At 34.4% G+C, this 13,268-nt stretch overlaps 1 protein-coding gene across 1 annotated transcript in view; it reads left to right on the forward strand.

The window, feature by feature from the left end:
- The first annotated feature begins 449 nt into the window (after positions 1–449).
- Positions 450–13,268, forward strand: part of MAP3K2 (mitogen-activated protein kinase kinase kinase 2) — a 36,606-nt gene continuing 23,787 nt past the window's right edge. Inside the window, exons 1-6 of the mRNA XM_008574348.1 lie at positions 450–564; positions 4,344–4,462; positions 5,088–5,128; positions 6,838–6,937; positions 12,278–12,391; positions 12,728–12,815. Of these exons, the coding sequence (XP_008572570.1) occupies positions 561–564; positions 4,344–4,462; positions 5,088–5,128; positions 6,838–6,937; positions 12,278–12,391; positions 12,728–12,815 (466 nt within the window). The 5' untranslated portion in view covers positions 450–560. The remainder of the gene's footprint in view (positions 565–4,343; positions 4,463–5,087; positions 5,129–6,837; positions 6,938–12,277; positions 12,392–12,727; positions 12,816–13,268) is intronic.

The following is a 13,268-nucleotide window of genomic DNA, read 5'->3' on the forward strand; positions in this document are numbered from 1 at the left end:
AAATACCCGAAACTGTGTAATTTGTAAAGAAACAATATTTGCTTACCATTTTGGAGGGTGGAAAGTCCAAAGTTCAGGGAACATATCTGGTGGGGACTTTGTTGGCAGAGTGTCACATGGCAAAATGGCAGAAGCAGAGAGAGCCACTTCTCATGCCCTTTCCTTTTAAAACCCTCAGAACCACTCCCATGACTATCATTAAACTATCAATGGATTAATCAGTTCACTAGGGCATGGTCCTCAAAACTAATTACCTCTTCAAGGCCCCACCTTTCAATTACCTTAATAGGATTTCCCACCCTCTTAAGACTGTCACAGTGGAGATTAAGTCTCAGTGAGCTTTGGGGTGACATCCAACCCATTACATTCCCCCGCTAAGATATGTAAAGTATTCACAGTGTTGTTTATACGGATTTTTTTTTGTGTGTGGCTGCCTCCTCCATTTCTTATTATTAATTTGTTCACCTTTTTTTTTTTTTTTTTTAACCTTCTAAGGCAATAAAGAATGCTGATGGGAGAACCATTTTCCTAATTTTCAAATTACCAAGCTGGTTGCCACAATGGGTGAGTTCAAACTAAAAGCATTTTTCAGTTATTATTAAAAAGAATAGAATGTGGGAGACAAAATTTTTTCTACTATGTGTTATGATGAACCTTTTTATAATGAAATTTTATGATGTAGCAGACTTACGTAAGGTTTTATGTTTATTTACTTAACAGATTTTCAGTTAGAGTACTTTTTGTGTTAATTGTTAGTTTTGGAATGCCTGTATTATGCAGGACACAATAGGGGCATTGAAAATAAACTGTTAAGATGGATTGTGATTTGCTTAGAGTCTGATGGCAAGAGAGAAATAAATCATAAAATTTTATAGCAGAATAGAGCAGCAAATCATTGATGCTCAGGGAAGATATGTTTTACAACTCTTGTTAATATCCTTTGGTTTCATAATAGTAATCTAAAGGGAGAGAATGGGTTGTGGCTGTTCAGTTTATGTATCATTTTGTTTTTCTCTTTACCTCCTTTTCTTTTTTATTTTTTTCCTTTTCTCCTTCCTGTTGCAAGTTCCACTGTAAGGCAGGGATTCGATGGGGAGGCACTAGAAAGAAATGGAGCAAATGGCCTGCCCTCTCCTAAATCGGGAAAAATGGACTGAGTAGTTGGAGGTCAAGTTTTTAAATGTAGATTCATCCTGATATCTTAACTCTGACATTTACTTGCCAAAGTTTGTCTTTCACCCTTTTTCTACCACTTGCTTAACAAAACAAATGCATTATTTATACATGTTCACATATGTAACATCAAGGGTGAAGAGCTTAAATTTGCCTGAGTTCTTTAGTGGAAGGGCTAGCATACTTTTAGTGTATGTACTTGTGACAAGTGTATAAGCCAAAGCTTCACCTTCCTGCTTTTAAAATTTCTCTTCCACTTTCCCTTCTGTAGCCATAAGCGTAGTACCCTGTTGTAGTCCAAATTCTTCACTCACCTCCCGGAGCTCCAAATTGGATATACTTTTACTCAACTACTGTCAACTTTTCATTTTACTTGCTCTCACTTGCACTCTGAGCTTATGTATTTATCAAATTGATTTCTATCATCCTTCTCAAATAATACTGCACTATAGTAAGCAAAAAAACAAAGAACAGCTGTTGCTTAAAAACTTACACAAAGGTAATCACAGAAAATCATGACTATTTACAAGTGCGAATCACAGATATTTGATTTTTTTAAAAAATGTTCGTAGTTTTAGATATTTGAATTATTGATTGAGGATGTTCTCCTGTAATTATTTTTCAAGTATGAATAAGCATATAAGGTATCTAATCCAACATTTCCGATAAATGAAATTATTTCCCAATTGTTTTTCTGGTATCGTGCCCAATCGAATGTTCTTTCTACATATGTCAGAAACCCACTGCTGCTTCTGTGTGTCCATTTGTCAGAGTTGGGATCCTCTGGGTATCTTTACTGCCTGTTGGGTCAACTCATGATCCTTATGATATTTATAACCTGTCTAATCTGCCTAATACCTTGTGACCACCACCGGGATTCTTAGTAGAGCAAAACAAGAATTGTTTTGTCTAAGAATTGTTTGAACAATGCTTATTATAGTTTGAGTATGTTTACCACTATCCTTGATCTTTTGTGGATTTGTTAGCTTACATTTTGTCAGCCTCCTAAAAGTAAGTTTCCTATCGGATACTTATCTATCATGTTATTCTTCTTCAAGCCAGCAAGAGAAGGAACTCAATTAAATTGCCCTTTGTTTTGTATGTCTTCTTCCTAATATTTGAACTTTTGTTCAAATGGCTCTTTCCTTTTTTAGAAAACTGTACTCATTTCTTTTAACAAGGAAATAAGTATATGTATATAAATGTGATAAGAGATTTTATACAAAGCCTTCACAGGCATTTATTTATTTTGACATTGTGATATTAAACATATAAACATGCCTAAATTCAAGCATTTTTAAGTTTTTTCTAGTAAAATAAAATAATTACAGCAATATAGATACGTTTAACTATTAGAGTTCCCCTCCTACCAGTGTAAAATTAAGGATCTTATCTTTCTCAAGAAGGTAATGTGAGATGATTTTATTTCATTTGAGACCATTCTGAACTTATTCAGACAGAGGGAAAATTTATCAATAATTGACCTATTGATGGTATACCTGCTGTGATTACATTTTACCGACTGGGCCAGTTACCTGTTTATATAAACTAATTTTATGACAAAATTTTATTTTACAAAGGAAACTTTGCAAAGGATTATAGAATTTTCTCTTAACCTGGAATTTGTTAATGAAACCATTGCAATAATTTAAAATTTTAATATGTAAATAATTTCACTACAGAATAGAATATATTGAATGTTATTAAAAACTAGTAAGTTAGAGAAATCAGCTATTTGTCTATTTGAAAGACTATTGGAGCTATTGAATTGTCAGAATATTTTTAATGATTTCCCTTACAAGATGTAGCATGTTTTGATTATTACTACTCTAGGAACCTAAATTATTGTTCACCAAAATGGTTATATTTTAAAATATCAGGTCTCTTCATTCCTTTATTTATCAATTATGGATTATCATTAATAGAATTGATTTACTAGTGAAAGTCAATTAATTGTCTTTGAAGCCTTCCAGAGTTTATAGTTGGCCTATCTAGGAGATACATAAAGTCTCATAATGAAATCTTTGATATATTGGGAAGAGACTAAAAGTTCATGGTTCGTGATACTTTCCCTCAATTTTATGGACTTAGAACTTTTTCTGAGGAATGGATTTTTCTTCCGTTGTACTGACCATGATCATTTAATGATCTGTTTTATGTTTGTAGTCTTGACAACTCTTATTTATTTATTTATTTTTTTAAAAGATGACCGGTAAGGGGATCTCAACCTTTGGCTTGGTGTTGTCAGCACCACGCTCAGCCAGTGAGCAAACCGGCCATCCCTATATAAGGATCCGAACCCGTGGCCTTGGTGTTATCAGCACCACACTCTCCTGAGTGAGCCATGGGCCGGCCTTTGACAACTCTTATGGTGAAGAAGTTTGAGAGAAAACTTCCAAATATCTGTAGGCCACTATCCACAGATGAAAATTTTCTTTGTTTCTGACTCTTAAGTATTGATGAAAGAAAAAAAAAAAAAACCCTCTAAAATGAAGTCTGTACTTTGAATATAAATGCCAAATGGTATTTATACAAAGTTGTTTATTTTGTCCCCACTTGCTTTTTTTTTTTTTTTTAAAAGATGACCGGTAAGGGGATCTTAACCCTCGACTTGGTGTTGTCAGCACCACGCTCACCCAGTGAGCCAACTGGCCATCCCTATATGGGATCCGAACCCGTGGCCTTGGTGTTATCAGCACCGCACTCTCCCGAGTGAGCCATGGGCCGGCCCCCGCACTTGCTTTCATTAAGATTTTAGGTCTTGTTGATTTTTTTTTCTTTTTCTTTTTTTTTCTGAGTCATAGAAAAGAATTTGTTGTAACAGGGCTGCTTTGACCCTTATCCTTGAATATTAAATCATTAGAAGAATCAGAGTGACTTCATCTCACCTGCTAATGTCTAATCTGTGGACCTCTAGTCTGATGCTAGAGCTTGAGATTAGTGCAAGTTTAATGTTATTTGTCGTCAGGATTATTTTGTCTTCAGTTTTTAAATAATTAAAATTTTATTTCATCAAAAGCGAAGGCATTAAAAATGTTCTAGATGCATTTTTTGCATTAAGTTAATGCATTTTTTACATTAAGTTTTATTATAAATTTTGTGTTTGTTGTCTGTGATAAATATATTTTAAAATTATAATTCTGTATATGTGTTATTTTAAAAATATCTAGATGATCAGCAAGCTTTGAATTCAATCATGCAAGATTTGGCTGTCCTTCATAAGGCCAGTCGACCAGCATTATCATTACAGGAAACCAGAAAAACAAAATCTTCATCACCAAAAAAACAGGTATTTGTTTCAATAATATTTTAATAAGTATATTTTGTTGGTCTATGAATTATTTTTCTTTATTATCCCGATTGTATAGAGGACTTGTTTAATGTGTTCAGTTTTATATGTTTGAATCAAATATTTTGTTGTTATACGTTTTCCCATAAGTGCACATTTAAAAAAAATGGTAGAGTTTCATTCAATGTGATAACTGCTCTATAAAGCTGATATTTCATCCGTTCCTCAAGCACTAAGATAAACAAAAAGTTTTTTTCAAATAGTTTACTCTGTATTTTTATAAATGAGGGTGATTTAGATTCTTACAAATGAAATTAGTTTGGAATGCCCAGCATGAAAAGTGGATTTTACTATGACAGGATTGGCAAATGTCTCTCTCATACCCCTGATGCCTTCACTAATATATCTTGGTGCTCTTTCCTCTTGAGTCCAGATTCAGCAACATAATTCTCAACCGAGCTTTTTGGCAGACACTGTTAATTGATTGGAGCTGGCACTACAAATGACACCTCCTTCCCCCTGTTCTATTTTAAATGAGTGAAAAGAAAAAAAAAAAGATTTAGAAGTTCTAGAAATTTTATCTGATCTCTGAATGATTGTATGACTGATTTGTTTTTCACTGCAGAATGATGTCCGAGTCAAATTTGAACATAGAGGAGAAAAAAGGTAAGGAAGGAAACTTGATATGTGTCAATTAATTCATTTAATCAAACATATATTCTAATTAAGCTATTAAAGGGTTTTTCCAGATTTGAATGAAGTTTATGGCTTACAAATTAAGAATGGAGTAGTCCTTGGTAATGTTAACGTGTGTTTAAACTTAAGATAGAATCTGTCAAAATTCAGGCTAAACATCAGAAATTATTAATTTTTTTTTTAACTTTAGGGAACAAATAAGGTCACTGCATACTGCAGCCTTTAAATATTATTTCTTTTTATTTTTACCCTTATCATAATTGTATCATCCCTCCAGATACTATACAGAATTTGTCTATAGATTTCAAAATTCACAATTTTGATTATTTTCAAGAGACCTCAATGCTATGACTTGTGTTTCATTAGTAATGTTGAGGAAGATGAGTTGGATTGGTGGCTGTAAAATATTTAGCAGAGATGTAAACCTAGCCTTCCACCTGATATCTGTATCACAATGCAAAAGTGCTGGTGGAGGCATTTGACAACAAAATTTCTAACAAGATCTAATAGGAGTTAGAGAAATTGGGATTTCATTTCTATTAGTGTCTCATTAATTATTTTGATTAAAAGCCTGTTAGTTTTAAGGACTTTAAAATGGCTCACAAATCATATAACTTAAAGATATAAGCATGTTTTACACAAAGATGTTGGAAAAAAATAGAATATGTCAGATATACCATAGAACTGTTATTCAGTCTAGTTTCCTATTTAAGAATCTTTTATGGGTATTTTCCCAATTTTTTTATTCGTTCAGTACTATTTATTGAGTATTTACCATATGCTAGTCCCTGAAAGAATATGTGAACAAAGAAGACATGGTCTTTCCCCCTTATAGACCTTACTGTCTAGTATGGTAGTCTTCAAGCTTTAGGTGCATGCTCTCTAGAGGCAGCACAGGCCAACCCTTTGGGATTTAGGAACAAAATACTAGAATTTTAATTCATTTTAAAGCTTTAATTTGTTTAAAATATTTATTTTGGGGGCCGGCCCGGTGGCGCACTGCTACAGTGCGCCGCTTGGGAGTGCGGCGGCGCTCCCACCGAGGGTTCGGATCCCACATACAGACCGGCCGCTCACTGGCTGAGCGAGGTGCGGGAGCAACACCAAGGGTTGCGATCCCGTTGCCGGTCCCGGTCCGGTACGGGCGCGACACTGAGGGTTGCGATCCGTTGCCAGTCACGAAAAAAGACAAAAAGGAAAAAAAAAAAAGAAAATATTTATTTTGGAGGTATGTTTACATGATGTATGTGCTCAAAAATGTTGAGTTGATAAAGATACAGAAATGAAAATTTGGATCTTCAAAGAGCAACTTTATTCAACAGTTTCATTGCATTCTACTATGCAGATGTCACAAAGTTAAGGTTAATCACTTTCCTCAATGGACGTTTTATATTGCTCGTTAAGATTCATATGACAGTTGCAATGCAAATTGAAAACTGCAGACAATTTTGAGAATTTTCTTATTAAAGTTTTTACTAGGATAGAACAAACTTCAGAGTTTTTGAAGTTTGTGTTGGAAATTTGCACGCTTGATCAAAAATGAGCTGTTGTAGTGTTTAAGTGAATATTTACATACTTTTTTCTTAATTTTATATTTCTCTAACAAGAGGTAACTGTTGCAAGTATACTATTTAACTGTGCCTAAGACAATAAAATACTTTAAAATTCTATCTATATAGAATTCTTCAGTTCCCCAGACCAGTTAAACTGGAAGATCTGAGGTCTAAAGCTAAAATTGCCTTTGGACAGTCTATGGATCTACATTATACCAATAACGAGGTAAACACATACAGTTTAACTTTTAACTTTTTAACTTTTTTTTCTTATTTTGGAAGGAAGTATGTTCATTTAAGAGACTATTTTTAGAACTGTTGTGTGTTGACTTAGGATTGATAAGGATATGCTATGTCAGAGAAATAAAGTATCACAAGTAAATTAATAAATTCCAAGTGATTAAAATAGATTTTTTTCCATTTTGGAAAATAGTAGAAGGTGCTACTATGCAAATAATTGAATGAGAATCTATTGTAGAAGGAAATATATGTATTACTTGGAGTTACTACTTATTTATGTTTTATTTTTACTCTGCGTATTTTGTTGATGAATTATCTTTTCCTTTCATACTCTATACTTGGCTACAGACAATAGAGCTTTGGTAGTCAGACAACTTAGTTAAAACTTAGAGGACTATTTTAGTGTTGGTTAGGGCCTCATAAATTATTATGCTTATGTTTGGGAGTCAGTACAGTAGTTCCCTGTTATTCACAGTTTTGCTTTCCAAGGTTTTAGTATCTGTGGTCAACCTCAGTCCACAAATATTAAATGAAAAATTCCAGAAATAAACAATTCATTAGTTTTAAATTGTCCATAGTTCTGAGTAGCTTGATAAAATCTCGCCCTGTCCAGCTGCAGCCTGCCCTGGATGTGAATGATCCACGCTGTATTGTTACCCACCTGTAAGTCACTTAGTAGTCACCTTGGGTATCAGATCATAAAAACAAAGAATATATATAGTTTGGCACTATTGTGGTTTCAAGCATCTGCAGGGCGTCTGGGAACATATCCCCTGCAGATAAGGGGGGGTCTATGTACATGTGATCTTCAGGACTCCCTCTGGCACAGAGGAGCTCTGTGTTCTAAGGAAACCCCTTTTTAATATTCTGTAAAATTCTGATTAGATTAGATGGTCTCTGAGGTTTCTTTTAGTTCTTGATATCCTATGAGATCGCAAGATCTTGAGATCTTAAAATTAACAGGGACAATTTAATTAGTTAATTGATTGGTTGATTTGGGTTTTTTTAATCTTTGGAAAATATTTATTGAATTTGTCAGGCTTAATGCTATGACTTATGAATTGCAACTCCTCATGGAGGAGACATTATAGACTTGTGGTAGAAGCAAACAATAAATGAGTTTTTTAAATATATGAAGTTTTTTGAGAGATATGCATAAAGTATTGTGGTAAAGAATTAAGGCAAGGGCAGTCAGCAGGAGTCCTATTGATAATATTAAGGAAGAACTAGCTGAGGTAGTGATATTTATACTGAGACTTTAAGTATGAAAATCCAAGCCTGCAATGAGTTTCAAGGCATGAACATTGCTGGTAGAGAGAGTGGCTTGAGATTAGTGTATACAAAGATCCTAAGATGGAAACGACTTACATGTTTTAGGAATAGGAAAAGTGCCAGTGGGAATGGAGTGACAGTGGAGAGCTTAGTAAAAATTAATGCAAGAAAACATGTGAAAGTGCTTTCCAAATGTTAAAGCATTGTGCAAATAAAAATATTTGAAAATATGAGATTTTAAATGAATTGTTAATTTAAAGCAAAAGGAAATGCTAGTGTAGCTTGTCTAAAGAAACCACGTACAACTCAGAGATCAAAATATTTTGATAAAGTAAAAATCCATATCCTAAAAAGTTGATATTACACAAGTAAAACGATGAGTACTATAGTATAGAAATACCTTGAAATTTTATTTTTCAGATACTTTTTTAGGTTTTCAATTAGTCATGAATACATCTTGTTCCCCAGCTCTATCTTGGCCACTCATTATTTCTGTTCATGCTGGCCTGATTTCCAGTTGTCAGCCCCTGACTTTGAGGGCTTTCCAGAGGTGTGACCACAAGGGCTATAGTACATATAGGGTTGATGGCAATGGGAAATAGGCCTCAGGGGTGGAGTTGGTGGACTCCACTTGCCCACGGTCACAACTTGCTGGATGACACACCCCTTATGGTCCTCCTTCCCTTTGTTTTCCCCATTCCCCTGCCACTGTTTCCTAGTATCTTTTCCCATATAAATGACTTGAACTTTTGAATTCTTAGCTCATGGTATGATTCTAGGGGAACCCAGACATACATTTTTTCCTTTTTTTAAAAAAATCTAAAATTGTATCATGAAAACTTCCAAATGCCAACATACATTAAGACTACAATATTTTCTTGATCTACCAGCCAAGAAAAATAAGGTTAGTTTGACATGCTTTGTCTGTATTATTCCTGTGCTAGCTCCTAGAATTGCTGTTTCCTTTCTGAGTTCTCACAGTTTGTTTGTGTAAATATTTCCGGGATTTTTTTGAGGATTGACATCAAGCTAACTGATTTGTAGTTTCAGGAACCCTTTCTCATTTTCTAAAAATAGGAAGATTTCTCCATTTTTAGTTTTATTTTTCTTATGCTTTCTGAAGGATTTCTGTGAATGGTTCTGCCATTATATTTGAGTGGCCTCTTGGTAGGAATGTGGTAGAGGTGGCATTAGGGTAAGAATGCATTTAATATTTCTTGCAACCCTATGATTCTGTGAGTTAACCATGTCCTGATTCACTTCATGACATATTGTTCCAAACCAAATGCACGACCTTGGACACTGGTGGTACTACAGAAAATCTTATGAGGGGTGTTAGTTTCGTGGACCTGTGAACAAGCAAAAAAACTCATTTATAGTGCATGCTACTCCACTTCTATAAATATCTTTTTCCTAGTGTAATATAAATTTCTCTGCTCAAGATGAACTATTATTCTGTAAAATTCTAGTTTGCTAGAATTGAAACAACCAGGAACTTTAAGCTGGGATTGGTTGGATTTGTTAGTTTGGCTTCTCTTTATCTAATAAGGTGCTGGCAGTGTGTGTCTGTATGCTTGTGTTTGTGTGTGTGTTCTTTTGGGGGACTGGATCTTTCCAATTTCAGATGAATAGAGCAAGAAAACCTTTTTTATGGGCTATTTTCATACTTCACTGTGTAAAGTCAGGAAAATTCACTTCTTTCAAATTTAAGTTCTATTTAATATGTTCTTGGGTTCAATTTTTAGTTTCCCTTCCAGAAAGGATTTATGTTAACATACAATGGATTTATCAAAAATAAGTCAGTGGGGAATAGATGATGCAGGGCATCACACAGTGAGGGCTGAGCAAGAGCACATTAATGTGCTCACTTGCCCTCCTTATAAAGCCTCTGGTGACCCTTCTGTGATAACCTCCTCATCCAATAACCCAATGATCCATGAATGGATTAATCCGTTCATGAGGGCATAACCCTCATGATCCAATCATCTCCCAAAGGCCCTACCTCTCATTACTGTCACATTGGGGATCAAGCTTCAACATGTGCTTTGGAGAGGACATTCATACCATAGCAAGGCTGAAATGAATTCACCAATCAGGAAAAGGAAAACATTCTGTGATTTATTCAGTATGATTTAGATAAGCTGGAATTTGTTCTTGACTCTTAGTCCTCATTTTACAGTTTGTAACAGGTGACTTTAGAACAATGGGAAATCTCCTTAGGACTATAGGCAGTGTCTAAGTTGCTGCACCAGGTGCTGCACATTTCATGGCAGCAAACTGAAGAAGAGCGGAATCATTTGTTTGTATTTGGTTACTGTCATTTAAATTAGTGTTCCCCCCCACCCCAAAGCAACAGTATCTTGGAGAAGTAAGCAATTCAGTTATAAATAAATGTACAATAAAAGTAAATATTCAGATTTTCCCCTCAATGAAAAATTGGCAGAATAGTCTTCAAAATATTTAAAGTATTTTAAAATATTTCACAGGGCTTAAAATATAATAAAAACAATATTGAAGATAAGAACAAGGTGTGGTTTATAATTGGTAGGAGAAAATGAGAGGAATTTAATTAAGAAGATCAGTACATCAGGCTTGTTCGATGATAATTCTTTTTTTTTTATAAACATTTTTTTGTAGAGAAAAAAGAGCCGGATTAGTGGATAACTTGTGGTAGTACAAAATTAGTGACAAATAGAAATTGGAAATATAATTTTGGGTCCAGAGTAAGTAAATATTAAGCAGATTGTGTGATGAAATTCACAGAAATCCTGCTTGGTATTTGTGTCTGGCACCCTTTCTTCAAACAAGGACTTTTTAAAAATAAATCTGCAGTAAGTGAATATACACCATGCCAGCTAGTGGGTTTGAGTGCAGATTGAGCCTGCATCCCTGTGATATTTATTAAACAACAGTTACCAAGTGTCTGCTCTTTGCTGTGCTGTGTGCTAATTGCTGGTGTGGGGTTTTCTTGTTCTCAAGGACCTCAATCTAACTGGGCCTTACATTTGAGTGGCTCATATACTGTGCTAATTAAAACAGGTTAACAAGTGTGGAATATGTTCACTTGTTTGTATTCTGTCCCTCTTTTAATAAAATAGAATATTCTTTGAAGTTAATGACAGAGTTTTCTTAAGCTACTTTAAGTTGTATTTTAAAAAAAAGAAAGAAAAAGGTATTTTGATTTTTTTTTTTTAATTGTGTGAATCATACTTTCAGGTGGACACTTTTGTCCTCTATGACACCTGATCTATGAGAGGGCTAATGAAAGCAAATTCTACATTCAGGGTTCACTACTGGATGGCTGACCCATTTAGCTTATTCATTTTAGAGTGTAGTGGCCAGGTTACCAGGATCAGTGATAAATCCCAGGTGGGCTGTAGATTGCAGGTATGTTACTAGTGGCAGCCCTCCATGGCAGCTGTCACAGATCAGGATATTGGTATGTCAGTAAGTGCACTGAGTGACAGTGCAAATATGTGGTTACTACTGGAGAAAGAACTAAGAGTTTCATCTCTGCAGATGAAAAGTAGTATCTTTATTTTATACAGTTTTTGTATGTACTCCTTAATGTTGTTTTGGGGTGAATATATTGTAACTTAAATTTAGCAATATTATGGAAATATCCTAGAAAATTAATCTTTAAATGTATTCTCTATTTTTTTTCTTTTGGACTGGTAAGGGGATCGCAATCCTCGGCACGGTGTTGTCCGCACCACGCTCAGCCAGTGAGCACACTGGCCATCCCTATATAGGATCCGAACCCGCGGCCTCGGCTCTACCAGCTCCACACTCTCCCGAGTGAGCCGTGGGGCCGGCCCTTTAAATGAATTTTCTAAAATAACATAGAATTTAAAAAAATTTATCCATACTCATTCTAAGATTTTAGTGGTAGGATAGGGAGAGCAAAATAGTCTAGATACATACATTCATTCAGACTTTCGTTTTGTTACTATAATGAACAAAATGAGATTTATAATTCCCTAGTAATGGAGATGCTCATAGAAGAACTTGACCTGAGATGGTTGCATGATTCCTTATGTTCTTTTTTGTTTAGTTGGTAATTCCATTAACTACCCAAGATGACTTGGACAAAGCTGTGGAACTGCTGGATCGTAGTATTCATATGAAGAGCCTCAAAATATTACTTGTAATAAATGGAAGTACACAGGTATGAATTGGGATATTTTTCAGCAAGGATTATAGGATATATGCCAGTGAAAGTCAATATATGAAACATAGTTAGGTTCTATAATCATTTATATATTTTCAATATGATTAAATAAGTTATAGTCATAATTACAAATAAGTAATACATTGTACATATGAAACTAATAGAAACTGACAACTCGGAAAGAATTACGTTAGAATTAAAATTTCAAAGACTAGGGGATTTGATAAGGCCCACAAACAATATAGAATAGCTAGGTTGTATTTGGTAGGGAGAGGATTCTGTTTTAAGCCCTAAAGGGGAAGAATAGCATTCATTGTCCTTTTTCCTTTGTAGGCTACTAATTTAGAACCATTGCCATCACTAGAAGATTTGGATAACACAGTATTTGGAGCAGAGAGGAAAAAACGGCTTTCTATAATAGGTAAGAAAGCTAGTGTCTGAATCATGAAATGGGTGATGTCTTAATTTCTTCTCTATCCTTTAATGTAGGGCAACACTTAAACATATTCCTGATAAATTCCATCCTATTTCTGTACTCTCTGTAATTTAGCTAACCACATTCTAGTATCTGATGTCCCTTGAAAATTCATTTCAAGTATTACAGGATTAGCAATGTCCAATTTAAATTCTTATACCCAGGGTGTTCTAATGTTTGACAGATTTAATGTTTTACAAATAAAATGGAGGAAAAGAAGAATGTAATTCCTAGTGTATTAAAATTGATAGACTAGATTCTGAATTCATAAGCCTTTCTCTAGAGTTTTAGTTATTTCCAAGAATGCTATCAAAATAAAGATTACTAAGAATTTCCAGATTATGCTTTCTTATTACTTTATTAATATTCAATTTTTATTTGCCATTAATAATGCAGTTA

Source organism: Galeopterus variegatus, unplaced genomic scaffold (assembly GCF_000696425.1).
Source record: "Galeopterus variegatus unplaced genomic scaffold, G_variegatus-3.0.2 Scaffold1035, whole genome shotgun sequence".
NCBI lineage: Eukaryota > Metazoa > Chordata > Mammalia > Dermoptera > Cynocephalidae > Galeopterus > Galeopterus variegatus.